Below are 26,540 nucleotides of genomic sequence, written 5' to 3' on the forward strand. Positions count from 1 at the left end.
AGATATTCTTGATTAATTTTGAATTATTGAAATGCTTTTTCTCTTCCTAATTCTTTTTCCCCACAAGAGCAAAAAAAAATAAAAGAAAAAGAAAAAAAGGGTTTAGGACCCAAAAAGAAACACATCTAGCCTAATTACTAATTAGTAATTACGAAAACAAAATTTTAAGTGTTAAAAAGAAGTGGCCGAACAAATCCTAATGAAAATGGGCTTGCTCAAAATCTCTACTTTTGAATCTTTAGTGGTGGCCAAGGTTTTAGTTTAAATGGGCTTGTAAGGCCCAATGCGAATCTACATAAATACAAGATATTTATTTTTTCCCTCGGGCGCGCAATCTGTTCGTTAAAATAGTTGTGATACAGATTAGAAGAAACCAAAAAAGAAAAAAAAAAAAAAAAAAGAAAAAGAAATCCACGCTTTCTGAGCTTTCTTCACTAGATTTTAATTTTTAGAGGAAGTTGCTCTGCAACGGAAACACGCGCTTCCTTCCTCAAACAATGGCTACTTTTCTATCACATATACACTATTTTCAAATTAATCCTTCGTCTAAACCCCGATTTCTCACTTCAATTGTTCCCTGTTACAATGTTCGTTTACAGGCCGCTGCTTCCAAATCATCACCAGAAAAGAGCACAACCACCAACACCAACACCAACACCTCGGTCGACATTTCGCCGAAGAAGCCCAAACCTTCGGTTTCTCGTAAACGAGTTGATTTGACCGAGCCTCGGTCTCCTTCCTCTTTGTCTTTGTCCGATTCCTTCTCTGGTCTTTTCTCCCGTTTAAGGTGCATTAATATGGTCCAAGCTGTTACATTGTAAATGAATTAATTGCTTCACTTCTTTGATTTTTAGGTATTAAAAGGAGTTTTTTATTGCAGAGATGGGTTTAAGATTGATGAACTTGGTTCGGAAATTTTGTCAATTGCTTTGCCTGCTGCCTTGGCTCTTGCTGCTGATCCCATTACTTCACTTGTCGATACAGCCTTCATTGGTCATATAGGTAGTTTCATTTTCAGGTTATAATTGACCTCTTGAAACTCTTAGGTATATATGTTGGATAATTTGTTTAAGTCAGTGGAAAATATAGTGGATTGATTAGAATCTTGAACTCGCTAATCTCATCGTAAGATTCTTGTGTTCATTATAGGACCGGTTGATTTGGCAGCAGTTGGGGTATCGGTTTCTGTATTTAATCTGGTTTCAAAGTTGTTTAATGTTCCATTACTTAACATCACAACATCATTTGTAGCTGAAGAGAAGGCATTAGCTAGCGAAGCTAAAGGTAATGATATTTCAAGTCTAATTCATGTTTGTAAGATACATTATTGAGATTTATTTGAGAATAATACTATTTGTCACCTAATGGCGGTTTTTTTTATTATGGTTGCTTTGTAGATATTAATCAGCTGCAAGGAAAGAAATACCTACCAGCTGTTTCAACGTCTTTAGTGCTTGCTGCTGGTGTTGGCATTGTTGAAGCGGTTGCGCTCTTTTTTGGCTCTGGATTCTTAATGAATGTCATGGGTATACCAGTTGTACGTCCTACTTGTTTATGAATTTTGTTTTTCCTGTTAGTAATGCATGTTTAAGAAAGGATGACATGTTTCCATGGGTTTGGTGCATTGGCCTGTCTTAGTGATGCCATTTTTCTTTCAACTGACATTACTTTGATGGTCATACACTTAGATACAGCACTAGCAATATTATAAATTATGAGAAGTTTGACTACATGAAATTGTTTTAAGTTTTAACAACTACGTTGTATATCAATCGTAAAAGTTGTTATTGATGTGCTATCCACTGGTGAATGAAGACGTGCTTTTTTAAATTGTATTAAGTTTTGTTTGAGAAGATGGCCTCTGTCTTGCATTTAGGTTCTAGTTTTTCTGCTTTCAATGTTTAAGTGGTTAATTGTGCAAAAAAGAAGTTTAGGAATCAATGCAATTATGTCTTTTTTGCGAGTAAAAAAGATGTTGGTTATTTTCCGTGCCTTTAAATTGAGCATATGCATTTTATATTATAAATTTTGTGGATATATGTTCATAGCTTACAATCTTGCATGCAAAATGTTTTAGTCTTGAGAAAGAATGTCATCTTTCTCTGGAATTTGCTGCATTATAGGATTCACCCATGCGAGTACCAGCTGAGAATTTTCTTGCTTGGAGGGCCTTTGGTGCTCCACCCATTGTAATTGCGCTTGCTGCACAAGGCACTTTTCGTGGATTCAAGGATACAAAAACACCTCTATTTGCCATAGGCAAGTATTAAAGCACTGCCTTTTTTTCTCTTTCATGCTATCTGTACAAATTTTCCAGCTGTTAGGCTATGCCTGTAGTTAATTGCTGATGATTTTCTCAATGCTGTTTGTTTTTGTGATGTTCTATTAATTTTGTGATGTTCTATTAAATTGACATTCAAGGAGTTGACTGAAATAGAAAGCGCACCAGTGCATTTTGCATCTAGCCGCATGGTTATAAGCACAGTTAGGAACCTAGACTGTACATATCTTATATAGCTCCTTTGTCACTCTTGCTCATTACATATATTATCATCGCACTAGCTTGAAAATTATCTTTTCTCATTTAGAATCTATCACAGCTTTTATGATAGTGCTTTGTGCTCAGAGGGTGGTTGTCTCATTAAGCAAGTACTTGTATGCATCCAGTGCATTTTGCTGGTTATAAGCACAGTTAGGAACCTAGACTGTATATATCTTATATAGCTCATTTGTCACTCTTGCTCATTACATATATTATCATCACACTATCTTGAAAATTATCATTTCTAATTTATAATTTATCACAGCTTTTATGATAGTGATTTGTGCTCAGCGGGTGGTTGTCTCATGTGAATACTTTGCCAAGCAAGTACTTGTATGCATGTGACTACTTTGCCAAAACAGAACTTGGTTGACCTAAATTTCCAAGAGAATAGAATGTTAACCCAATATCTGGAGTTTATTGGCTGGTCCATCCACATTTGGTTATTAAGAAACACTGTAACAGGTTGCATTGGGTCAACATATAGATGTAACTATTTTTTGTTTATCAGTATTCACATCAAAGTTGTTTTTCTCACTGCTATACCAACAAGATTAATAAGACAGTCATATATGTATGTTCTGAAAATTGATGCTGTATTTCATGTTTGAAAGGTCCAGCTATAGACTTTATTCTTTCATCCTTAAACAAACATGAGATAAGGTTGTTATCTGGTTTATCAGGTGCTGGCAACTTACTGAATGCAATACTGGATCCAATATTGATATTTGCATTTGGTTTTGGCATTGGTGGTGCTGCAATTTCTACTGTGATTTCTGAGTATGTCAGTGATGTGGTAAACTTAATAATATCAGTGCCCCTTTTTATATGATAAGCCTGTAATTTAGGAAGTGGTTTTAAGTTTCATCTCAGTGTCAATTTACCCATTTTCATTTTTTTTTCCAGATATCTTATTGCTTTTATCCTTCTGTGGGAGTTGAATGACAGAGTATCACTGATCTCTCCAAATATTGATGGGAAGAAAGTTGTGAGCTATCTAAGTTCTGGTATGTTTCCTTGTGAACTTCTATATTCCCTGACTGCAATCTTTGTAGGTAACAATACATTTGATGCTAATAGAAAAATTCTAGCATAAAACCATAGGAATCTCATTTGGCCATCGAGTCCACTGGAATCAAAGTCCAGAAATGATATAGTGAACAGTCAAAACCTAATTGCTGATGAGCATAGAGGGAAATAGATGAACTTCATATAATTTCATAAGAATAAAGAGGAAAAGATTGTTGGTCATTTTATCAAATATATACTTTGGCTTTATCAATGAAGTCGCAACTTAGCTGGAACAGTCATTCACTTGCTTCTTTTTTTGGCAATATGGTGGGTCTGCCCGGTGCAATAAGGAAGATTTTGGTTATCACAAGGGTAAAGTTTTGAATCCTAAGTGTAGCTGCTAAATGTAAAAATGCTGAAGGGTAGGACAATGCCAAAATTCTCCGTAGGGCATCCTTCAATTGGGAGCATAATTAATTAATGGGCCTGTTTGGCATAAGCATATGATTGTGAACCAACTTTGGCATATAAAAGACCAAGTTGGTCCTGATCAAGTTGCATTTTTTTCATTAAGTTTAGATTTTACCGCAGTTGTCTTTTCTCTGCGGATTTCTGTGCTTCTCTTCCCATTTAGAATGAAGGGGAGCATTAGTGATGGATTTTAATGCCAGACATGTTTCTGACAATTTCATATTTTTCATATTTACGCCAAATCTTTTTTACTCACAGTTCACCATGAAAATATTAGGATATGGCAATATGCTTTATAGGCTTAAGTTGCAGCAAGTTGTTAAGCATGTTATACACCTGTTTGGATATTGTATTTCTTTGTTATATGGCTAAGATATCCTGAATTTATTCAGTCCAGATGAATAGAGATCAAAGGGGATGGGTACTTTTCCTTGCGGAACAGAGGTTTATGTAGTAAACTGTGAACATCTATGATCACATCATATGTAAGGATATATTGGATTGGTGAATCTTCAACTCAGTGAACAAGTTGATTACCCCATGATCTACAATTAGGGCTGCTAGTGAACTACTGTATTCATCAAACTGCTCATGAATAAGTACAATTTTAGCTGACTTCCATTCTCTCTGAAGTTAAATGAATAATTTGGAAGAAAAACTTTAGGTCTTTTTAAACCAACTGAATGTTTACATGACCTCCATAGGCTCCTTTATATTTATTTGGCTACTTATTGAAAACTAAATAACTGTTGATAGGTAAGCAGTGTTAAGTTATCCAGATTGGTTTCAGAATTAGGCACATGGATAGGGAAAAGGGGGAATAAAAAGTTAAGTATATGTATGATTTTTTTGCCACATCATCCTCAAGTAATATGAAGAGTTTCCTCCTCCATGTAAAGAGGAAACCAGTTCTCTTTATTTTTTTTTCTCTCCCTTCTTTTTTGAAATCTGAGACAGGTAAACTTTTTCCAAAGTACTCATTGTAGCAAGGTTCACTAAAGTTATGTTGTTTTATCTAATTTGAATGTAAAAGAAATCATTTAGAAACAGTTAAGAAGTGCACTTAGCTTTTAGGCTCAATTATGGTCTTGATCTCGCTAACTTCTTATGTTCAAACCAAGCTTGAAAAGCTATCATCCTGGGCTTGTGGCCTGTTTGCTTCCCACTTGACATTAGCATTAGGTATGAATTTAGCATTTAAGTGGACCCCTTTACCCAAGTTAAAGATTTCTTCTATATCTCAGATATTTCAGTCTATTAATATCTCGAGTTCATATATTTGATTAGATTTTTTTTTTAAACATCTTAACCGTAGTGACGACTTCATGATTAGTCAAGTTAGTATGCAAAAGCTATATACAAATATTGACTGTGGAATGTTCTGCAATCGTGGGTCCTCTAATTTAAGTTTCTTCTCAAACAAGTTGGTAATAATTCTATTGAACTTGTAGGTGGTCTCCTTATTGGCAGGACCATAGCTGTGCTTTTGACAATGACACTAGCCACATCCATGGCAGCTAGAGAGGGCCCCATACCTATGGCTGGTCATGAAATTTGCATGCAAATCTGGTTGGCTGTATCTTTGCTTAATGATGCTTTAGCTTTAGCCGGTCAGGTAAATAGTACATATTTTTGTCTTTACATTATGTTCACAACAAGTGAGGACATAAAAATCACAATAAATAGATTGACTGAACAGCTTAGAAACTTCAATAAACTTTTCATAACAAAGGTTCTGAGTTTGAAAATTTGAAGGGTTCATGTGTTGCAATTGAGATTGGCATTTTGAGACTTTATGCATAAGCTGCAGCATAGCTTGCAATGAAGCTATAGTTGTGAAGCCAAATAAGCTCTTGAACACCTCAGTCATAATTTATTATTATATCATTGAAAAAGAGTACTGGAGCAACTCAAGGGCATGCTGGATCTTTCATGTAGAAATTGAGTGCCCTCCTTCACTGTTACTATGTGTTCTTCATAGAGCATGTGTCATTTCCTGATAGTTTAGAAAAAAGGAGATTATACTCTGTTTATGCTATTATTGTTTGCAACATCTTTTTGCCTCATCTGCATACTTTGTGTTCTCATCTCTCTTGATTTCTATGCTTCTTTGGCATGTTTGGAAGCAGCATATGGCTGCTTTTAAAATTTAAAAAAAAAAAAAATTAAATACTTCAGTAAATGGGGGCAAGCAAATATAAAGCTAGGTGCAAATGCTTTTGAAATTTCCTTCCTTTCATCAGGGGAGGCGCAAGGTATCTAGCAGAGTTGAATTGCTTCTGTATTTGATATCATACTCAAGTATCATGAGATGATGGCTGAGTTTTTCCTTTTGATGTTCCTTAATTTCTGTTGTTAATAATTTGTTATTATCAGGCTCTTCTGGCCAGTTGTTATTCTCAAGGAAATTATAAACAAGCACGTCAAGTGATATACAGAGTTATGCAGGTATATGGTACTCCTAACTCTCTGCATTTTTAGTTTAGGTCATGTTCATTTACCATCATGAGAAATTAAAATGATTCAATTTTGGTATGCTATCACTTGCTTGTCATGCAGATTGGTGGTGTAACTGGAGTTGCTTTGGGTGTGATACTGTCCCTTGGATATGGAGCATTTTCTAGCTTATTCAGTACAGATTCAGAAGTTCTGGAGATTGCCTGGTCTGGTATTCTGGTGAATGACTATTTCTATAAATTCCTTTTCTTGGAGAACCTTACATTTTTTTTTGGAGTGCAAGTTTCAAACAAGTAATTGGAATATAATCTATCCGTAATAATAAGGTAGCTTGCAGTGCAAGTTTCAAAGTAGAAATACTAAAAAAATAATGATAGATCTTCTTACTTGGGATAATGGTTCTTTGAGCTCCCTTGTAGTGCAGGATTCACTTTTGACGAAACACTACTGACAAGTTAATAATAGTAATATGTATTGCAACAAAAGTTTAAAATCCAACTTCTGGTGAAGGGGACATATTTTATGTTATGCTGCTTATGCTTTTGTTCTGCTTAATATCTAGTTCTTTGAGTAGGGGGGAGCAATATTCAAGTCTGACCTGAAAACCAAACCCGACCAACTCTTTTTGGTTTGCTTGGTCAGCTTTTTTAAAAATTGGTTACCGTTCGGTTTGAACAGTGATGACTGCTTGATTTTTTGTTTCGGTTCGGTCTTACATGTAGCTAACCGAATTACTTTTTTATGTCCAAAATAGGTTTTTCGGTTCGGAATAAGGAATAACTGAACCAAAGCCGAACCAATCTGGTTCAGTTCGGTACCAAACCAATTTCTATAGACTCGGTCTGGTTTCAGTTATCATGAAAATTCATTTGGTTGAACTGAACCAATTTGGTTTGGTTAATTGAGAACTCTTGTTTTTATCCATGATTCAGATACTGGATAGTATTTATAGGCCTAGTTCCAATAAAGACATGTTTAGGCTCTCTTTTATAGTGGTGGCTTTATAGTCAGGCCCGAGATTGGGTTGTTTTGGTTTGAGCTCAGGTGGTAGCACTGGTTTTCCTTGGGATGTAGAAAGTAAAAGTCCCTTATCATTTAATTTGCAATTATGAAATCAATATATGGGCAAGGGACATTCTGCACAGCTTTGGTCCCCAAAATTGTTATGGAATTGAGAGCTCCTAACACTTGGACAAATGGTAAAAGGTGGGTTGGGATGGTGGGGGAAGGCACAGGAAGGGGTTTCAGTTCTCCTACCTTTATAATGTGCTATAAGTCTCTCGAGCTCCATTTGGGAGTCCATTACAGGCTAGTATCTTAAGAAGTAATTATTTCATTATTGAAAATTATGAGCTTAAGAGCTTTAACATAATTGACCACTTGTTGCTTGGTCAAATGATAGCCTGTTCACCTGTGTTAAATGTTAGCTTGAATTTGTTAATAAGTTTTGGCGTCTTTGTACCCTCTTTCCTCACTTCTGTTTAGCGCCATTATTTTGATAAATCCATTTTGAGTTGAGAAGTGACACACTGATACTATTACAAGAATGTATGGATGTCCAATTTTTTTTCTGTCATGGGTCTCCTAATTGTTATCAAATAATTTTTGGATTTTGGTTGCTAGACATGTGAGTTGTAGGCATAATGTTGCAAAGCTCATTAAAATGTTTGACACTATCTTGTAGTTTGTTGCTGGGTCTCAACCAATGAATGCTATTGCATTCGTTGTTGACGGGCTTTACTATGGCGTTTCAGATTTTGGATATGCTGCCTACTCCATGGTTTGTTCTTATTCCTGTTACAGTAAGCTTGATAATAAGATATACTATTCCCATTCTCAGCTCCTTATTTGTAATGCACAGGTAGTAGTAGGACTTATCTCGTCTGTGTTCATACTTGTGGCCGCACCTGCATATGGTCTTGCTGGTGTCTGGACTGGGTTATTTCTCTTCATGACCTTGCGTGTTGTGGCTGGAATGTGGAGGTAATAATCACGGTTCCAGAGGAGGCTATCAATTAATCACTTAATTGTTATCATCAATTGATTATCATGAGCCTAGGATAGTAGGATGTATTCCAATGGTACCCTGTTCAATTCTTTAGAACTTTAACACATATAACATGAAATCACCACCATTAACCAACACATCCATTTGAATGTGGCACGGCATAATCTTAGTTTGAAAAGCAACTAGTACCTCACATGCAGCATGTCACTAAACCTTTTTGTTTCTCCTCCATGAATGACAATGATAATGTCACAGTGAGAAAGACAGATTTGTTAGAGTAACAGGGTGAGAGGACTGGTTAGAAATCCAGACTAGTTAAGAGCATCATATGTTTGTTGTTGACCATCAGCAGAGTGCTTCTAAAACTCTTTTAGCATGAAACATGGGCGCATCAGATACAATGGGAGGAAACTGAAACTCGAATTAAAGTTTGTGAGTTTCTTTTTTATGGACCTGATGAACTGGGTCAATATTTATTGTCTTCAAGATCAAAAGCATAATGATCCAACCTAAATAATAACAAGTGATAATGGCATTTCCTAATGACTCTAATTCTGGATCGTGCGTTATATTGTAAGATTTAATTCTACTGCATCAGACACTTTTTTGTGCATCTGTCAAAATATAGTAGCTGAATTTGTGTTTGATGTCCTTGAATCACTGTGGAAGTGCTGACATCATCTTGCACCATAATGCATAGAATGGCCAATCCTGTATTTTTTTTTTTGGCCTACTTAATACTATGCAGAGTAATGTGCTTTTAATGTATAAACTGTTAAATATAGTACTCTTGTGGTTTTGGATATTGAACTTCACATTTGTTCCACCTTGCACTAGTTTGTTCTAAATGCTAAGCTTTCTTCCAGGTTGGGCACAAAAACTGGGCCATGGAAACTGGTCTGGGCGACAGAGGAGCAGGAAAAAGATTAAGTGAAGGAGATCTACCAGTATATGATCACAACTGCAGAAGAGGGTAAGGTCTTGGGACATGTCTTGATAAAGTGCTCAAGATGTTCAAGGCTATCAAACAACATGTATTAGCACTTTGGTTACTTCACCCTCATAGCTTCAAATTTGACCTAGTTGTCAAGGCTAGCAGGATTCATCAGCACTAGTAGTTTCCAGGACAGCTAACAACTCACCACATTTAGGTTGTGTTATTGTGGCTGATTCTAGATATGGTAAGAATTTCCGGAGCAAAGCACTTCTGATTCACAGCTTTTCCAACAATTTTTTTTAATCATAGCTAGATGTGCAAATAATTTTATATTATTCTCATTCTGTGATTAGTTGTAAATTACTATTTTAATGTAGAAGAATTAGATGTGTATATACATGTGTTTTTCTGAATGACCTTATGCCACAATTTGAATACAGTTGCGATTTAGAGGAACTGGCCATAATTGTAAATGGCATATTGAATTTTTGATGTAGTACTTAATATATTGCTATATTAGTAACTTGTTGCGTTTTTTCATGCAACTTGCAATGACAGTGACTATGACTCTTATGGTACAACGTGGCTCAAGAAAATGAGTATATCATATCGGATCAGATTAAAATTATATAAATATGCAGAACAGGATGAATAACTTGACAAAAGTTTCTGCTGTTTCATGGGTAGAAGAAGATCAAAATTAAACAAGTTTTGGTCACTTTTCGGGTTTTAATTACAAGTTTTTATAGGCAGGGTTTGAATTTAGATGATTTTAATAATCTAAAATTTTCTAGTATCTGAAATTTGAGGCGGAACATTTTAATCATTTGTTAAACCAAAGATTATTAACTTTTACTACAAGCATTTACGTTTTCCATTATTAATAAATTTGAGATTTTTATATTTTTCACCTTGTACAGATTCAGAAAGTATTAAACCTGTTATATTATTAGCAGGAAGGAGAATAAAACATGATACATATGAGACAAGAATAAAACTCTGAAAATATAATCAACTATATTGTTTTATACCCTTCACTGTCTCAATCTGTTCTCTGCTTTCTTTCCCTCCATCTTTCTGTTTAACTGTTATCATAAAATCTGAAGAATAATGATTCAATTTGGGAAAAAAAATACAATCAAAAACAAAATGGCATCTGATCAATGCATGCATATATATAATACTACTTGTAAGAACAAAAGATATGTACTAACCAATATAAGTTGTTTCCTAAGGGCTATCTAAGACTTAACAGTATCATCCATAATATTGACATCAGTAAGCAAAACAGCCAATACCCACTCCACTGAAGGATCCAATAGCAAAACTTCTATGGCTAATATTTCTGCACCATTTTTTTTTTTTTAACTATGAAGCAGCCTCTATCATTCTCTAGAATCCAAATTCAGGGAACCATGGTTCAATAGACAATCCTAGTTCTTCTTCCACTGAATCCCAATTAAAATCAGGCTCCATCGGATCGAAATTGCTTTCAAAATTTCTGTTTCTTTCTTTTGTATGATTCAAGCTGTCTGGTAGATTAGCACTTGGGTTCTGCATCTCGCAGGAGATATTAGATGAACAATTTCCCTGCTGGAAATTCGTAAAGCCTAACTCAAAGTCTTTATAGTCATAATTCCCTTCTGGTTTTAGTACAGAGTTCTCATTGCCATCTTGGTGAGTAGAAGGCTTAATATCAGTTTCTGTATAGCAATTGATGTCTGTGCAATCGTTGCTCACATTATCATGTCTGACCATAAAATCGGATTCAGTTCTTGAAATTTCTCCTTCCATTACTTTCCTCATTATTGGCATCTCCGCTTCATTAAAAGACATGTAATCAGTTGTTGCATCATCAAAATCCATATGTAATTCAGCTTTCGTAATTTTGGTCTCACCCTGCGAGCTCCCATATCCATCTTCTGCAAATTCTGCATTCGTTTGTTCTACGCCATGGGAGATTCGGCAATCAGTTGTTGAAATACAATTTTCAAGTTTCTCATCTCTAAGTTGTTCAAATCCATCAAAACCAGAACAATCCAAAAGATTCAATTTTGATGATGATATTTCCGAAGAGTAATCAGGGAAATTGAGTACAGCATTAGAACCATACATAGTCTTGGCCGCATTATCATAAGCCTGAGCTGCTTCAACGGCAGTCTCAAATGTACCCAGCCAATGTCTATTCCTAGGTCCTTTTCCTGCAGGTTCTCTAATTTCTGCAACCCATTTGCCCCAAATTCTCTGTCTAACACCTCTATAATTGCAACTCTGATTCTCTGGTCCACCTTTTCCTCTCATACAACCTTTTCTTGATCCCTTTGGCCGACGCTTAGGAATTTCATCAATTTCGCTCCTCCATTCTTCAAGTGTATCCTCTACTCTCTTCCTTGGTATTTTCTTGTTTTTGCTACTAACAATCTCTGCACAAGAACTCACCTTTCTTTCCCCCATTTGACCCAAGAAAGGTTTTTCAAGAACCTAAGGTTTTTCGTTTTGGGAAAAAAACATATAAATATCTTCAAGATTTGTTCAAAAGCTCAAAAATTCTAGTCCAATGAAACAAAAACTAGATCAAACCTTTAATAAAATCTTGTTTTCTTGAACTTTCTGAAGGGCTTTTGGCTTCTTGATTCTTAAGGTAACAGAAGAAGGGTTTGTAATTTCGTCGAAGAAGAAGAAGAAGAAGAAGAAGAGACCCAACTTGAGCTATTTGCGAGTTGTCAACTTTCGTACTTGGTACAGAGGTTTATCTTCGAGACGAAGGAAACGGAAGGAAAGAGTTTATATATGATACGAATATAATAATAGTAACAATAAGACTGCGTTTATTTTATTTTGGGTATCGATGGAAGGATATCTGGTGGTGACGTGTATGTGCCAATTGAGATCCTGTCGTGACTTGCATATGGTGGGTAACGTGTACACGTGGCAAAACCCTATTACCTAAGGTAACATTCACATATATAATTTTCTTGGGGAAGAAGACTTGATACCTCGAGTATTATTTTTCTCACCTTGTCTCCTCTAAAATTCGATTTTAGCCTACTTTTTTAATGTATCTCTCAAAAAGAAAATTGTTCTCTTTTCTCTTTTTGCCTTTTCCTCACGTGCTTCGTCGCAGTTTTCATATAGTTATCGATATGTAATGTATAAATATCCTACTTTTTAAAGTTCCTATCTATTCTTAGTGATGTTGACTATAGAGTACAAATTATATTTTCTAAAATTTAGTAATTAGGTAATAAAAAAATAATTGAATAATATTTATAATTAGGGAATGAATAACTTTAAATTTTCATCCATATTTTTTCATTTAAATATCCGTTTAATATAAATAAATTCAAAATATGAAATTTATTGTCCTTGAATTCTAAATAAAATTAAAATTTATTTATAAATGACATTTTTATATTTGGAATAAATTTAAAATTAAATTATTTGCTTTTATTTTTTTTAAAATACCCTACTATTTTGAAAAGTTGCTACATAAAATTAGTGATATTGACTACTGAGAGTAAAATATGTTTCAATGTTTTTTAAAAGCTGGCAATAAAGTGCTTATCGATGAAGGGTTTTAACGAGACCAGATTTCCGTACAGGTTTACCACCACAAATTCAAATACTTCTTTTGCAGTTGGTTGTGGTGATTCAACTTTTAAGAGACAGTAAAAGAATGAGAACTGCAAAGATTTTTTTATGGAATAACATCTTTTCATTCCGTTATATGATCGATGCACTAAATTCACATTTGATTTCAAACAATTATAGGTTTGAAAATTATTAAAAAGAGAACTAAACAAAATAAAGAAACACAGTATAGAGAAACGAAAAGGTACCATCGCCGACCAAAAAAGATAATCGGTGGTCGTTTAAAAACAAAATCTTGAAGAACAGAAAAAAGAAAGCAAACGTAGCTTAAGATATATTAATCATTTTATTGTTACATGTAAAACGCTGAAAATTGACTGTTTAAATAGAATAAAGAGAGAAAATAGTAAATTTCAGATTAAAGTTAAAAATAATTTTATTATATAATAAATCAATTTTGAATTTATAAAGAGCTCTATTATGTCTATAAATGCCCAAAATTTATTACCTACAATTATTTGTCAAAAAACAAAAAAGGCTGAAAAGTTAATTTAAACAAACGGTCTTAGCAGATTCTACTGTTTAGTTAGTAATAATCACTATTTTAAAAAGAAAAAATAGTGACTAATTTTATCAGCCAGAGTTGAGTTGAATCATGAAGCCCATTTGACTCTCTTCCCTCAGATAAGCTCATTCAGCACCTTCCTTCCTTTTTTTTTTATTTTTTTTATTTTTATTTTTATGGATTGTTTTAACTTTTAATAATTAATTAAAATATATCAGTAGAGTTTTTAACATCTGCGGCTATTAACATTCGCGGCTCTATTTTTGTAAATACGCAATGACAACTCCAAACGGATCCATAGTTTACTAGAAAACTCCAGAGTTTAGCAGAGCAAATGGCTTAGAGTTAGATCACCTACCTAATCAGCAATCAAATTCGATTCCAAGCTCTACTATCTATCAGCTGGAGAGGTTCCATTTGAGCTACTAGCAATTCAGAAGATACCACATCAGTTCAAAAACACAAACAGACCAAAATACCAATATTCCCATTTTCTTTTCATTTCCCTCACAGCCTTCTAAACCACATTAAGCCTCTTATATATATATATATATATGGAGAAATTTCAAGACCAAATGCAGCAAATAAATTGTGCATAGTAACCCCCATTCGGGGGTAATCTGCAAGCCACTTTAAAAAGCCACCTAGAAGCCCCTGATAGCATTTTGTATCATCAGCACGCGAGTTCAAGGATAATCACCTATCTTCAGCTCAAAAGTAGCCATGAATATCCAACTACAAGAATCATCGAAGAGAAATTCCTTGAATACTGGATCTTCAACATGTCAACAACAAGATGAGGTGCATCCCTGTTTTCCAAGATTCCCAGAGAAAACAAGAGAAAAAATGAGACAGCAATATCAACATGGATCAAATTCCTTCTCCTATTTCTAATAGGATGTAAATAACTTATCATCTAATGCAGCATTAACTTTTTTACATGCATAAATACATGAGCAACTGCAGAAACACATATTGGTAGTGACTGACTTATTCTAAATTTTCTTCATTTGTTCAAATAAATTACAGACTGAGACACACTAACATCTAACTGTGGCCTTAACAGCTATTTACTTGGAGATACTGAAAGCTACCAAACCCTACTTACATTCAGAGATACAAGCAATTTTCATACTAGAGTTGTACAATGCAGTCATTGATTTTAATGTTAAATCTCTCCAATGATTTATTAATAAAGGCCTTTCTCTTTGTCCTCTTATCATCCATAACTAATCTGTAAACCTTAAAAAATTCAGGAGCAAATCATCATATTTATCTCTTGAAGTTCAATAAGCAAAATTCACTAAGTCTGTCCTTTAACTCTCATTAATTGTATTTTCTTCTTTAATACTGAATATCACAGTTATTATGAATGATCTTTCAGTTTCCAATTGACCCATAAACTACTACGGATAGTAACAGTTTCACATTCTGCGTTTTTGCATATCAACTACTATGGATAGTCTGCCCTTGTATTGTCATCATCACTTGCATATCATGGAAACCTTCTTAATAATATCTTCATCCACATATAAAACTATTTGAAGATAACCAAATTCAACCACCATAACCGGCTCAAACACCTATCTATAAATTACCAGGTGTGTCAACATCTCTACCATAATTGCACTTCTGTGTTTCAGAGAAACTTGAAAATCTTCTCAGCAGTAACATGCTCCAAGAAGTAACACAGCTGCCATGCCAATTAGTATAGCTCAAACTCGTCAACAGACTCATTTAATGGTGCTAAACATGACACCTATTTTCCATTTAAGGTGGTTAAACACTGTACCCTCCATTACATCAATCAGTTTATATTACAGATGTACATCATAGGTATATTCTCTTGAGCTTTTCTAATTTTTATTGCTATATCACAATCTCTAACCTTCCATCCTTATATTTTAGAATTCACTCTACTTTGAAGAATTACATAAACAGTCCCTGAATATATATTACATCCAGACAAGGGGAAGAGGAAACAAAAGTGGAAACCTCTCAATGCAATGAGAAAAAGTAAACAGTCCAACTTTCTTTGTAGGAAGGTCACAAGCTATGAAGTCCGAGGGAATAATAGCTGAAAAATGTAATGAAGTAGAGAATTTTACAATGACCTCTTAAGCCAACGATATAAAGAAAGTTGGCCCTTGTTAACATGAACAAGGAGGAAGCAGAATAATCCAGGAAAGATAGCTTGAGCATTTCAACTTTAAGAAGGCAACAAGGACATATTATCACATAAAATGGCACAACAATGTGATAAGACTGGAAATATCAGAAGAGCTTGAAACAAGAGGAAATGGCGCTCCTATCTGAAAACTAAATAATTTTTCACAAATCCTCAGCTTATGACCCTAGCATCTGATTGAGGTAAAACAAATGTTTATAATGTATAAGCTGAACCTCAAATTTTGTTTTTATTTTTTATTTTTTCTTTTTATCTCAAAGCACACATTCAACTGAAAAGGCAAATCCTTGTATATTCATTAAATTGAAAAGGCCCTACCACCACTTCCCCCTCACATCACAGATGCCAATAAGACTAGATAGCCATTTGGAATGGTGCCAATTAAGCGTATTAGAAACCCTAATTCTGTTAGAAATTCACATACTCATATTGAGTATCCAACCTGAACATGCAATCAAGATGGTTAAACTGTCGTGAATATACAATCAGTATTAGTTCACAAGGCAGACTAATGGTTTGCAAAATGAAAAATCTATGCTTTCTAAATTCAATTTCAATATTTAACTGAAAAAAAAATTCAATTACAAAACCTATAATTTATTTGTAATGTCTTTTCCTTCAGGGTTTCCAGGAAGATCTCATAATCTTTTCCTACTACCTATTTTCTGAAAAGGAAATGATGGGAACATGAGAATGCTACCTCTATGCAACAAAGAGAATAAGCTTCAGCAGGAGGGAAAAAAAATTACCTGAAGCAACTTAGAAAAATATGATCAGCAGCCATATTAGTTACTCTAGTCCAGTCCGGGCAACTTTCTGCCGCAACTTCCTATTGATATTTTCCTGCCAAAAGTAAATGCAGCATTCAACTTGTATCCCTTTTTCCATTAATACAGGATGAAAGTTCAAATTAATGAAGCAAACGTTCGTTACTCAATTTTTCAATGTTCTAATATCCACTAAGTAGTAGCCAGAATGAGGAAAGATCAACTTAGTACTTCAATCTTGTGAAACATTGAATTATTGCTTAATAGTCATCGGAAAATAGCAATTACGGGAACAATTGAAACATAAAATCATTAATTAAAACTATTCAACAGCTTATACCAATTCAACAACACAAGATAATTCAAATTACCAGCTGGGTAAGCCCCTAACTGTCAAATTCACACATATCCTTAAGATTTTGCTAAATTTAGCTCCAATTTTTTTCAATCGTTAATGTTGATACTGAATAATATCAAAATGTAATGATTCATGCTTACCTGTTCAAGAACCTTAGCGTTGCTATTCTCCACTTTCCTGGCCAAGCTATCAATCTTAGCCAACATCTTCTCATACAAATTCTCCAAACCAGCAGTATAATTGGAAGCCTCCGATCCCATCAACCGGCTCAAACTCGAAACTGCAAAACCCTCTGCACACTTATCAAGTTCTTTCTGATCCTTAGAAACGTGCTTTAATTCACTTAAACTGTCCTCATCCTTATCCTCATTCATAGCCGATAAGCTACTCGTCTCACAATTCAACATCGGCAATGGCGAATTAGGGCTGAATGATTCATAATGCCCCCGGAACGCCGGTCCTATATTCACAATATCAATGGGTTTGGGATCAAACGACAGCGTCGACACACGGAACTGGTAAGCCCGGTAATCGTGCGTGTGAATTAATTGGTCTTGTAAAGGAGTAGCAAGTAAAAGAAAAACACAAGGAGTAAGGTTTATAGGACTTTCTGAGTTTTTGATAGGGAAAGAGAATTGAGAATTTGTTGAGAGACAGCGCGACACTGAAAATTCGCGCATTGAAGGGCGGATAGGGGTTCTACGGCGGCCGGAGAACCAGCCGATAAAATGGTTGTGAGATTGAGCGGAGAGTAATCGGAGGAGGGAATACGAATCCACCCGGCCGAGTGAGTCGTAGAAGGAGAGAGGGAAGCTAGGGCAAAGGAAGGAAGTGATAGTGGCGACGAGTTGAAGGGAACCGGAATCGGAGTGAGTTTGAGGAGAGTCATCGGAGAGAGTGGAGGGAGTGATGTGGTTGACGTGGCCGAAGAGGAGACCGTCCACGTCGCCGAGAGAGGAGGAGAAGCGCTGTATCATGGAGGCTAATGTGGGACCCGATATTGCCACCTTCTGTAAAGGAAGGTCATCCATGGCACTACCACAACTCCTATAAGAGAGAATGATAGAGAGGGAGAGAGAGAGAGGAGGGGTGAAAGAGAGTTCAATTTGAAGTACTGAAGGGGAAAATGGAAATATTGATTCTCCTAGATTTCGCTAACCAGGAAAACGTCACCGTATCAGGGCTGGCTCTCGCTCTTATATAGCTCAGAGCTCGTAAAGCTGTAATCAATTTGCGAAGCAAAAAGTTTGGAGTTACAGTTACCTGAAGACAAAAAGTTAGTTAGAGGGTGTGTTCTGTTTCTGTCTGGTGCTTAAAAAATAATAAGACAATATAATTAAATAATTAAATAATTAAATTAATTTGTTTAGATTAGATTTATTGTTTAATAAAAATAATTTTTTTATTAAAATGAAAATATTTCTGATTATTTATTAGAAAAAGAAAAAAATAAAGTAAAAATAATTTTTAAAAAAACCTCTATTTTGATTGATTTTGTAATAGATTAATAAATTGGATCTAGACAAATCTAATTATAAATTATTTATGCTGAATTTATTGTCAATTTTAATTAAAATTAAGTTATTTCCATTAAAGAAAAAAAATGTCATAAGAAGAATTGTTGGGAGATTTTCCTAATTAGGGTTACAGAGGTATGAACTTATGATAGAATCCATTAGTAAAGCTGTCATACAGTTTAATGAGTTAAATGGTTACAGTTAGAGATAAAAGTTCATTTAAAGACATTGTCAGAGGAAAGGTGAGACATTTTAATCACACCAACTTGATGTATAATTCATGAAATAACAAACAAACAACTCATTCCCATCACTTTAGGCTAAAGCCAGAATGGTGCAATCTGCATATCATCTCTTTTTCATGTCATTTTCATGTGAAAGGTTAACTGGATAAATATTTTAGGACAGGATATTGGCAAGTTTAAACTAAAAAATATTAATTAAACTTCTGCAATTTCATTACTCTTTAACACAACTCAGATTGAAAGAATTACATTATTTTTCCAGACAAAAAGAATACTCTCGTAAATTATATTTACATTCACTAACAAAAAAATAATACAATGAATGAAAGAATTTGATGACTATTTCCTAAAAACCTTGTAATAAACTGGGCTCAATGGCTTTTTATTCTTGAACTTTAAAAAACTGTTATTCTATGAACTCTATTCATCTGTTGGTGGTGGGGCTTTGGCTCCATCATCAGCAGCCAAATCTGGCTTGATTTCCTCTAGTTGCTGCAGAACTTGTTGAACTTCAGGACGAGCTGTTGGCGATGGATCGACACAATGTAAAGCTAATTTCAGTGTGTTAAGCAACTCATCACCTATGGTGGGTGCATCCTTCATAAGCTCCAAATCAAAGACTTCATTAGTCCACTCTTCCTTCACTATAGATGCAACCCACTGTGGCAAATCCATACCGTTTGTCGGCTCACCGGGTGATTTTCCTGTCAAGAGCTCCAGAATGATAACACCAAGGCTATACACATCAGTCTTTGTGTTCACATTCTTGAGCTTTGAGAGTTCGGGTGCACGATAACCAAGTGTTCCGGCTGTAGCAATCACATTAGTATTGGCAGCAGTTGTCATAAGCCTAGAAAGGCCAAAGTCTGCAATATGAGCATTGGTTTGCTCATCAAGTAGTATGTTGCTTGATGTCAAATTCCCATGGACCATATTCTCTTCTGTGTGGAGGTAGTTTAGTCCGCGAGCAATGCCCATGGCTATGTTCATCCTTGTTGGCCAATTGATGATCATCTCAGGTCCTCGAGCTGCATTAGAAAAGATTTATATGTACGAAAATAATTGTTTTGACGGTTAGCATTAATGTTGTATCTAATGTGTGAACGTAAATGGTAGTGCAGATACATAGTTTAAGAATTGATTGTGGTTGAATTTACTTACCATGGAGGAAGGATGCTAGACTTCCTTTAGGCATGTAATCAAAGACAAGAAGTTTCTCTCCTTTGGGTCCCAAGTAATAGGCTCTAAGCGCTAAGAGATTTTCATGGCGAATCTTTCCAAGTCCAGCAGCCTCAGTTTCAAACTCCCTCTGCCCCTTTGTAGTCTTTTCTCTCAACCTTTTCACAGCAACTTGATTGCCATCTTCTAATGTTGCCTTGTATGCTGTTCCATAAGTACTTTTCCCCATTATCTCCGCAGTTGCACACAACAAATCATCAGCTGTAAACACAAATGGCCCATCAAAATGGACTAACTTTCCACCCATTTCCCCGCCTGATTCAATTTCTGCACCGCCTGCCGCTCCTGTCTTCTCAGTTTTCCCTACAACTGCCCTTATCCCTGTTTTACCATTCTGTTGTTTCAAAGAAGCCCTTTTTCTCATCAAACAACAGAGCAAAATGCAGCAGAGCAGAAGTAAAACTATTAAGAGAGCACCAGCTGCTATCAGGATAATGTCCCTAGCGCTAAGTCTCCGGTGATGATGATTTTTCGCTGGCCCAACTGTGGTTGGAGACGGAAGAATGACAGGTGGAGGAGAAGGACAAGGAGTTGAAATGCTATAGCCGCATAACTGAAGATTCCCAACAAAAGAGGTTGAATTGAATTTTTTTGAGAGAAAAGAGGGAACAGCACCAGAAAGATTATTATAAGAAACATTGAAAGAAGTGAGATTTAATAAGCCTGAAAGTGAAGGTGGAATTTCTCCAGTAAAATTATTTTGTGCTAAATCAAGTCGATAAATACTAGAAATGTTTCCAATGCTTTCTGGTATGGGCCCTTTGAATTGGTTATTTTTCAGGTTAAGCACTGAAAGATTCTGTAATCTGTCTACAATTTCTGGGATTCGGCTGTCAAGGCGATTATTTTCAAGATTCAATAAGACTAAAGAAGAAAGATTGAAAAGGCTAGGTGGAAAGCTTCCATTGATAGCGTTATTTGAAAAATCAAGCTTTTGCAGCCAAGAAAGTTTCCCTAATTCATCAGGTATGCTACCAGAAATCTGATTATGACTTAGAGAAATCTCCTTTAGCAAAGCTAACTTGCTCAAACTCATTGGAATCTTTCCAGAGATAAGATTATGATCAAGAGTCAATAACTGAAGTTGGTAAGATTTGTTCCCATTTTGCCCCCAAGAATCCGGAATAGAGCCAGAAAGATTATTATGTTGCAGAGCAAGGAAAGAAAGAGAAGGAGAGCTAGTAAAACTAGATGGAATAGAACCGCTTAAGGAATTAAAACTCAAATTAAGCCTATATAACCTTGTAGAATTAGCAAGACTGGGAGGAATTATACCAGTAAGAGAATTATTACTTAAGTCAAGAGTTTGAAGCATAGGAGAGTTACCAATTGAAGGAGGGATAGAACCCGATAGGCGGTTGTTGAATAGATAAACCCCCCTAAGATTTGGAAGGAAACCAAGAGAAAAAGGGATATTACCAGCAAGAACATTATCATGCAAACTAATTCTTCGAAGCTCTCGAAGCTGACCAATCTTTTCTGAGATTTTACCACCAAGTCCCTTCCATGGAAGCTGAATAGCAATAACCTGTCCTTTAGCACACTTGATTCCTGCCCAACTGCCAGAACAAGCACCATAGCCACTGTCATTCCAGCTTCTTAAAACCCCTTTAAAGTCAATTAGTTCATTTTTTATTGCTCGAAGAGTGTGATAATCTGATTGGGTTACAATTACTCCATCCCATCTCTGGCTTGAAGCAGATTGAGAGGTTAAAGATAGTAGAAGCAATAACAGATGGGTATAAAAGAAGTATTTGTTCTTGAAACAATGAATATCTTCCATTAATATGGAAGAGAAGCAGAGTTGGTGAAGAAGAAAGAAGAAGAAGAAGAAGAAAGAGAGTCCCAAGAATGTACTTCCTCTTTGAGCAGTGAAGGAGAAAGTTTAAGAAAAAGGAAATAATTCGGGAAGAGTGAGAGATGGGTTTGATGAAGAGTGAGAGCATGCGAAGAGAGGTGACAGAGGAGAAGGAAGTGTGAGTTGAGCTTTGAGATTGATGAGAGTGGAGAGAGTTATGGTTTTAGTTTTGATCGTAACGGCTATTTTTATTTAACAATATTATGTTCCTGAACGGTTATTAGCTGAACCAGTCATACCTGACCGGGGTCCCTTCTCCAACGGCCATATTTCTTACTGGTACAAGTACACGTAAGCTTGGTCAATAGAAATATTACAATCTTGCCATTGGCGTGGCAATGCCTTGTGACTGAGGATGTCTTAATATGTACGCCCAGTAATTAGTTTTTACCTTTTTAACTTATAAAATAGTAATTATAACTTTTTTTTCTCATGAAAAGCTAATAATCTTTTATTCTTTATTTAATAAGAAATTAATCTCTCAAAAAGAAATTAACAAAATAGAATTCAACTAAATCTTTTAGACCTTATGCTGCTTTTCTTTGCTTTGATTAAGTGATTGTTGCACTATGTCTACTAGTAGATAGGCCAAATGCGCCAAGGTTGGATTGTTTATCAAAGGAAATGTGCAATTGAACCTTTTCATGAATTGTTTATCAAACAATACTGTAGTTTTATGATAAATGGAAAGGAAGATTTCCCATTTTCTGAAGCTCGGGTATTTTAGGGCACCCACCACATTTCTATCCGAAATCCATTCTGATCCATTTAACGAATTCTGATCCATTTAACGAAATTACGGATTGTTACCCATAACAGATAAAGAATATCAGATACCCGCTATACGATGAGGGATACCAATTACCCGCTATACAAAACGGGTTTGATCATGATCATGAATATATGCAAGCACTCTACCCATTACTTGTAACAAGTATTTTAAATAAATTTGAATTTAAATAGTTTAACATTTGCAAATATCCTAAACGAGTTTGGAATAAATTCGGATAGTAAAATTCTAAATAGATTTGAATTTAAATGAGTTTATACGGATACAAACAGTAAAATGACGTTAAACAAAAATATCCTCATAACACATTTGTGTTATGAACTTCAAAAAAAACACAAATGTGTTGTGGAGAATTACTGCTATAGATCTCAATAAATTCAACATAAACAGAATATAGTAGGATAATATATATATATATATAGATAAAAGAGTTTCATATAGCTGCGTGTTACTAATTTAGGGCCATGATACATTCAATTAGAACACTGCATAGTTCATACCCAAAAGCTAAAACCTGAAGAACATCCTGTAATGTGACTTAACAAGAAAAAGTTGACAGTATGAATCTCATTCAATTCTTCTCATAAAGAACACATGGATGCACAAGATATAATCACAATATTGAAGAATGGCCACTGAATTATCCATATAAAAGTGAGCGATCTTGTGAGAATTGCAATGCCCATTAATCCAGAAGTACTAAATTTCATAAAGTGAAGAGAATCCCCTACCCTAGTTGGTGATTAAATTAAATAGAACAAAAGGAACAAAACTAGGCATCATCATCACTCATGAAATCATATTGCATTCATTCACCATACAACAGACAAGGTGTAAGTGAGCATTTTGTTGCATTGACTATCTCTAGCTAGAAAAAATGAAATATGCTATGTTAAAGATAAATTATCAAATGGCACATGTGAGAGCCAAGCTTATAGCACGCCAGCCCTCAAATAATGTCTCAGTACAACTTCACTACGTATGGCCCTGAAATCTCCCATCCTAAAGGTAATAATAGTTTATCAAGTCCACCAGCAACACTACCCATTGAAGCATTTGGGAACTAGACGCCCAAAGCAACACATAAATATTTTAAGCAAATGGATGGCAACAAACTATTTCATCTGGAGATAATAGATCGGTGGTCATACCACTAAATTAAGCAATACATCACTGAATTAAGGCATGCATTATAAAAATAAAATTAAAAAAAAAAAAAAAAGCATCATCGATATGGCCATTGCATGATTATGAATTGTAGTTAGAATATATAGCTCACATATCAATGGTCCAGTAACCGAAAACTAAATTAAACAAGCGCAGCTATAACCCATGGTTAGTACACATACAAAATGACAACCAAAACAACCAACAGTTTACTTGATGTGAACAACTGGTATAAACCCCAAATGCATACAGATTCTGTTCGGAATTTTTTCAATATATCAGAAAAAAATATATTATTGCACAAAATACAGAACGGTCAAAAAAAAAAAGAAAATAATTGTACAGGAAGAAAGAAAGAATTTATTTTGATGATATGTGAAGTAAATCATTACAGCTTGTACCATCTAAAGTACATACTATCAATATAAAATTTACAGACTCTTTAATAAAATATAGAATCTCAAGCAAGAGATCAAGAGATCAGAGATCCATACAAATTTCATGAATATCAAACTAATTATAAAAGAAAATTCACCAAAATATGAAATTGATATTTATTCTGTCTACCAAAATCTATAAACTTCATTAATCAAATGTATACTATATTACCAAAATCATCGGCTTCTCGATCCGCCGAATCAAATCAAATCTGTCCTTAAACGCGAGCAGCAACGACAGGGGCAGCGGCAGCGGCAGCATTGGAGGCAGCACCACCAAGGAATGACAAGAATCCAGTAGCAGCAGCAGGCTCTTGCTCATCCAAGAAAAGGTCCTCAGGAACCCTAAACGCACCATGCGCACAAACAAGAGCCAATCCAACCATTAGAGCCGAGATAAGAACAGATCCAACACTGGTGAGGAACACGACAACCACGCTACACACAATGAGCAACCCGAGAGTTTCACGATCTGTGAAGGTACGGCCAAAGAGGACCACAGGCTGATCAGATGGACGGAAAAGATAGAGAAATATCCACGAGGAGAGGAGTCCAAGGAGAAGCAAGAGCGACAAGGGATGCGAAAGCAAAGAGAAAGCCAAGATCGAGGCAATGACGGCCAAGTAATTGACACGAAAGTACGAATAATTCTTGCGAACGCGTAGGGTTGCCTCAGATAAGGATTCAGGCTTATTAAAAGCAGACCGGTCCACGAGTTCGGCCCAGGGGCGACGCTGAGAGAAGCCGTGGCGGACAGAGTCAGAGATCTGATTAATTAGGGCGCGGAAGGCTGGCGTGGCGATAGGAGGCTGAGATTGGGCGGAGGAAGCGGTGGAGGTGGGTTGGGGATTGGAAATGAGGAGAATGGGAGGAGAAGGGGAAGACATTGTGTTTGGCCGTTGAGAGAACTATGCGAAATTGCGAATGGTACAATAATATAGCGAACGAAATACGCGTAAACCAACGAATCGTAATAAGGTAGATTTTTCTTTTGGTATTTTTTTTTTTTTTAACAGGTGGTATCTCACACCTGGGCATCGAAGTGGGGTGAGTACCTTCTCGGTAAAAACACATTTAAAAATTTAATTTTTTATTTTAATATAATTAATTAAATTTTTTAAAATGAACATAATTATTGAGAATCACAGCATCTCTAATTTATTTAGAAGAAAAATTTACAATTTCAAGAATTTCAGCATTTTTAAAAGACCACATTAATCATTGATGATATTCCACATTTTAATTTTTTTAATATAATATTCTAATTATAAGATAAAGTTCTTTATTTATGTATCTTTTAATTTTGTAAAACTATTAATAATTAACATATATATATATATATATATATATATATATATATATATATATATATATTTAAGACTAACATTTTTAAAATTTTTATTAATGAATTAATCTAAATGTTTAATAAAATTTTCAAATGCATTTTTAAATTGTCTAATAAGTTTTTTTAGAGCGTGTCACATTTGTTTTTTAAAGTGTTCGAAATTAATAAATAAAATAAATAATATAATACTTCTTTTAAAATGTTTGACACGCGTTCGGAAATATTCAACAAGTGTTGTTGTCAGATGCAGGCACGGCATAAATATATTAAACCTTACGAGGTGTTTGTTCGACTCAGGATATGTGTATTAAAAATTTAGAAAAGTTACAATTTTCTCTCTATATTTTACCATAATTGACTAGCTTACCCTTGCATTTCTAAAAATACATTATTTTACCTATAACTCTTGATTACCTTAAGCCCATATGTCCTTCTATCCAAATTTTGTATTTTTTTTCCGTTAAATATTCTATAAAAATAGAAAAATGCCCTTATTTTAAGAGCCCCATCTCTCCTTTATCTCTCTCTTTCTTTTGTAAATTATTTTAATTTTTTAATTATCGATTTTTTCTTAGTTCTCAAATTGGACAAAATTCAAAACTCAATCAAATAAATTCCTTCATTTGTATTTTGATCAACCTTCTTCATTCACATGGATTTTAAATTTTCAATTTTCTAAACTGATTATAAAGAAGCAAAAGAAAAATTAAAAAAAAAAAGAAAAAAAAATGTCAGTCTCTTTTCTGTACTTCAAATCGCTGTTTAAGCCATGGCATCCTCAAAGTCAATCACCTTAAGAAGACAAGGCCAAAAAAAGAGTCAGCCATGGATCATAAGAAAAAAAATCCATTATTTATGCTCCTTTACGGTTTTCCTTATATTTGCCTCTACCACCTTCTGTGAGGAAATGAAAAATACATGGATGCTCAGTATCAGTAACTATATCCAAACCCAAAGCATGATCATGCAAGAGCTTAATTTGTAAATTTTTTATAGTAATCTATAGCTATCAGTATAAGTGAGTTTGGATGTGCATAGTTAGCGTGT

The 26,540-nt window shown here is 34.9% G+C and overlaps 4 protein-coding genes across 8 annotated transcripts; 1 reads left to right on the forward strand and 3 right to left on the reverse strand.

The window, feature by feature from the left end:
- The first annotated feature begins 327 nt into the window (after positions 1 to 327).
- On the forward strand, positions 328 to 9,949 carry LOC105648093 (MATE efflux family protein). 5 transcript variants are annotated; one of them, XM_012234386.4, is made up of 13 exons: positions 332 to 787; positions 881 to 1,002; positions 1,150 to 1,284; positions 1,398 to 1,537; positions 2,124 to 2,259; positions 3,226 to 3,322; positions 3,449 to 3,549; positions 5,476 to 5,639; positions 6,401 to 6,472; positions 6,584 to 6,700; positions 8,166 to 8,261; positions 8,343 to 8,464; positions 9,356 to 9,949. In XM_012234386.4, the coding sequence occupies exons 1-13, from the start codon at positions 498 to 500 to the stop codon at positions 9,417 to 9,419; spliced, it is 1,656 nt and encodes a 551-aa protein (XP_012089776.1). In that variant the 5' UTR covers positions 332 to 497; the 3' UTR covers positions 9,420 to 9,949. The 5 variants fall into 5 exon arrangements, 3 of the variants coding, with proteins under 3 accessions (XP_012089777.1, XP_020540561.1, XP_012089776.1); XR_002286001.3 differs by lacking the exon at positions 8,343 to 8,464 and having other exon boundaries at positions 328 to 787; positions 6,584 to 6,687; XR_001047562.4 differs by lacking the exon at positions 9,356 to 9,949 and having other exon boundaries at positions 328 to 787; positions 6,584 to 6,687; positions 8,343 to 8,465.
- Positions 9,950 to 10,567: 618 nt separating this feature from the next.
- LOC105648091 (BRISC complex subunit Abro1-like protein) lies at positions 10,568 to 18,122 on the reverse strand. The gene is made up of 3 exons (XM_089717339.1): positions 17,036 to 18,122; positions 16,563 to 16,613; positions 10,568 to 11,907 (listed from the first exon to the last, which is right to left on the reverse strand). Exons 1-3 carry the CDS (start codon positions 17,924 to 17,926, stop codon positions 10,819 to 10,821), a joined length of 2,031 nt encoding a protein of 676 aa, XP_089573465.1. The 5' UTR covers positions 17,927 to 18,122; the 3' UTR covers positions 10,568 to 10,818.
- Positions 18,123 to 18,848: 726 nt separating this feature from the next.
- Positions 18,849 to 21,911, reverse strand: LOC105648089 (probably inactive leucine-rich repeat receptor-like protein kinase IMK2). Its single transcript, XM_012234381.4, has 2 exons — positions 19,819 to 21,911; positions 18,849 to 19,685 (listed from the first exon to the last, which is right to left on the reverse strand). Exons 1-2 carry the CDS (start codon positions 21,677 to 21,679, stop codon positions 19,078 to 19,080), a joined length of 2,469 nt encoding a protein of 822 aa, XP_012089771.1. The 5' UTR covers positions 21,680 to 21,911; the 3' UTR covers positions 18,849 to 19,077.
- Positions 21,912 to 24,048: 2,137 nt separating this feature from the next.
- On the reverse strand, positions 24,049 to 25,074 carry LOC105648090 (PRA1 family protein B4). Its single transcript, XM_012234382.4, has one exon. The coding sequence runs from the start codon at positions 25,033 to 25,035 to the stop codon at positions 24,367 to 24,369; it is 669 nt and encodes a 222-aa protein (XP_012089772.1). The 5' UTR covers positions 25,036 to 25,074; the 3' UTR covers positions 24,049 to 24,366.
- Between the last annotated feature and the right edge of the window lie 1,466 nt (positions 25,075 to 26,540).

Source organism: Jatropha curcas, chromosome 2 (genome assembly GCF_041381405.1).
Source record: "Jatropha curcas cultivar XTBG-Jc1 chromosome 2, XTBG_Jcur_1.0, whole genome shotgun sequence".
Classification (NCBI taxonomy): Eukaryota; Viridiplantae; Streptophyta; class Magnoliopsida; order Malpighiales; family Euphorbiaceae; genus Jatropha; species Jatropha curcas.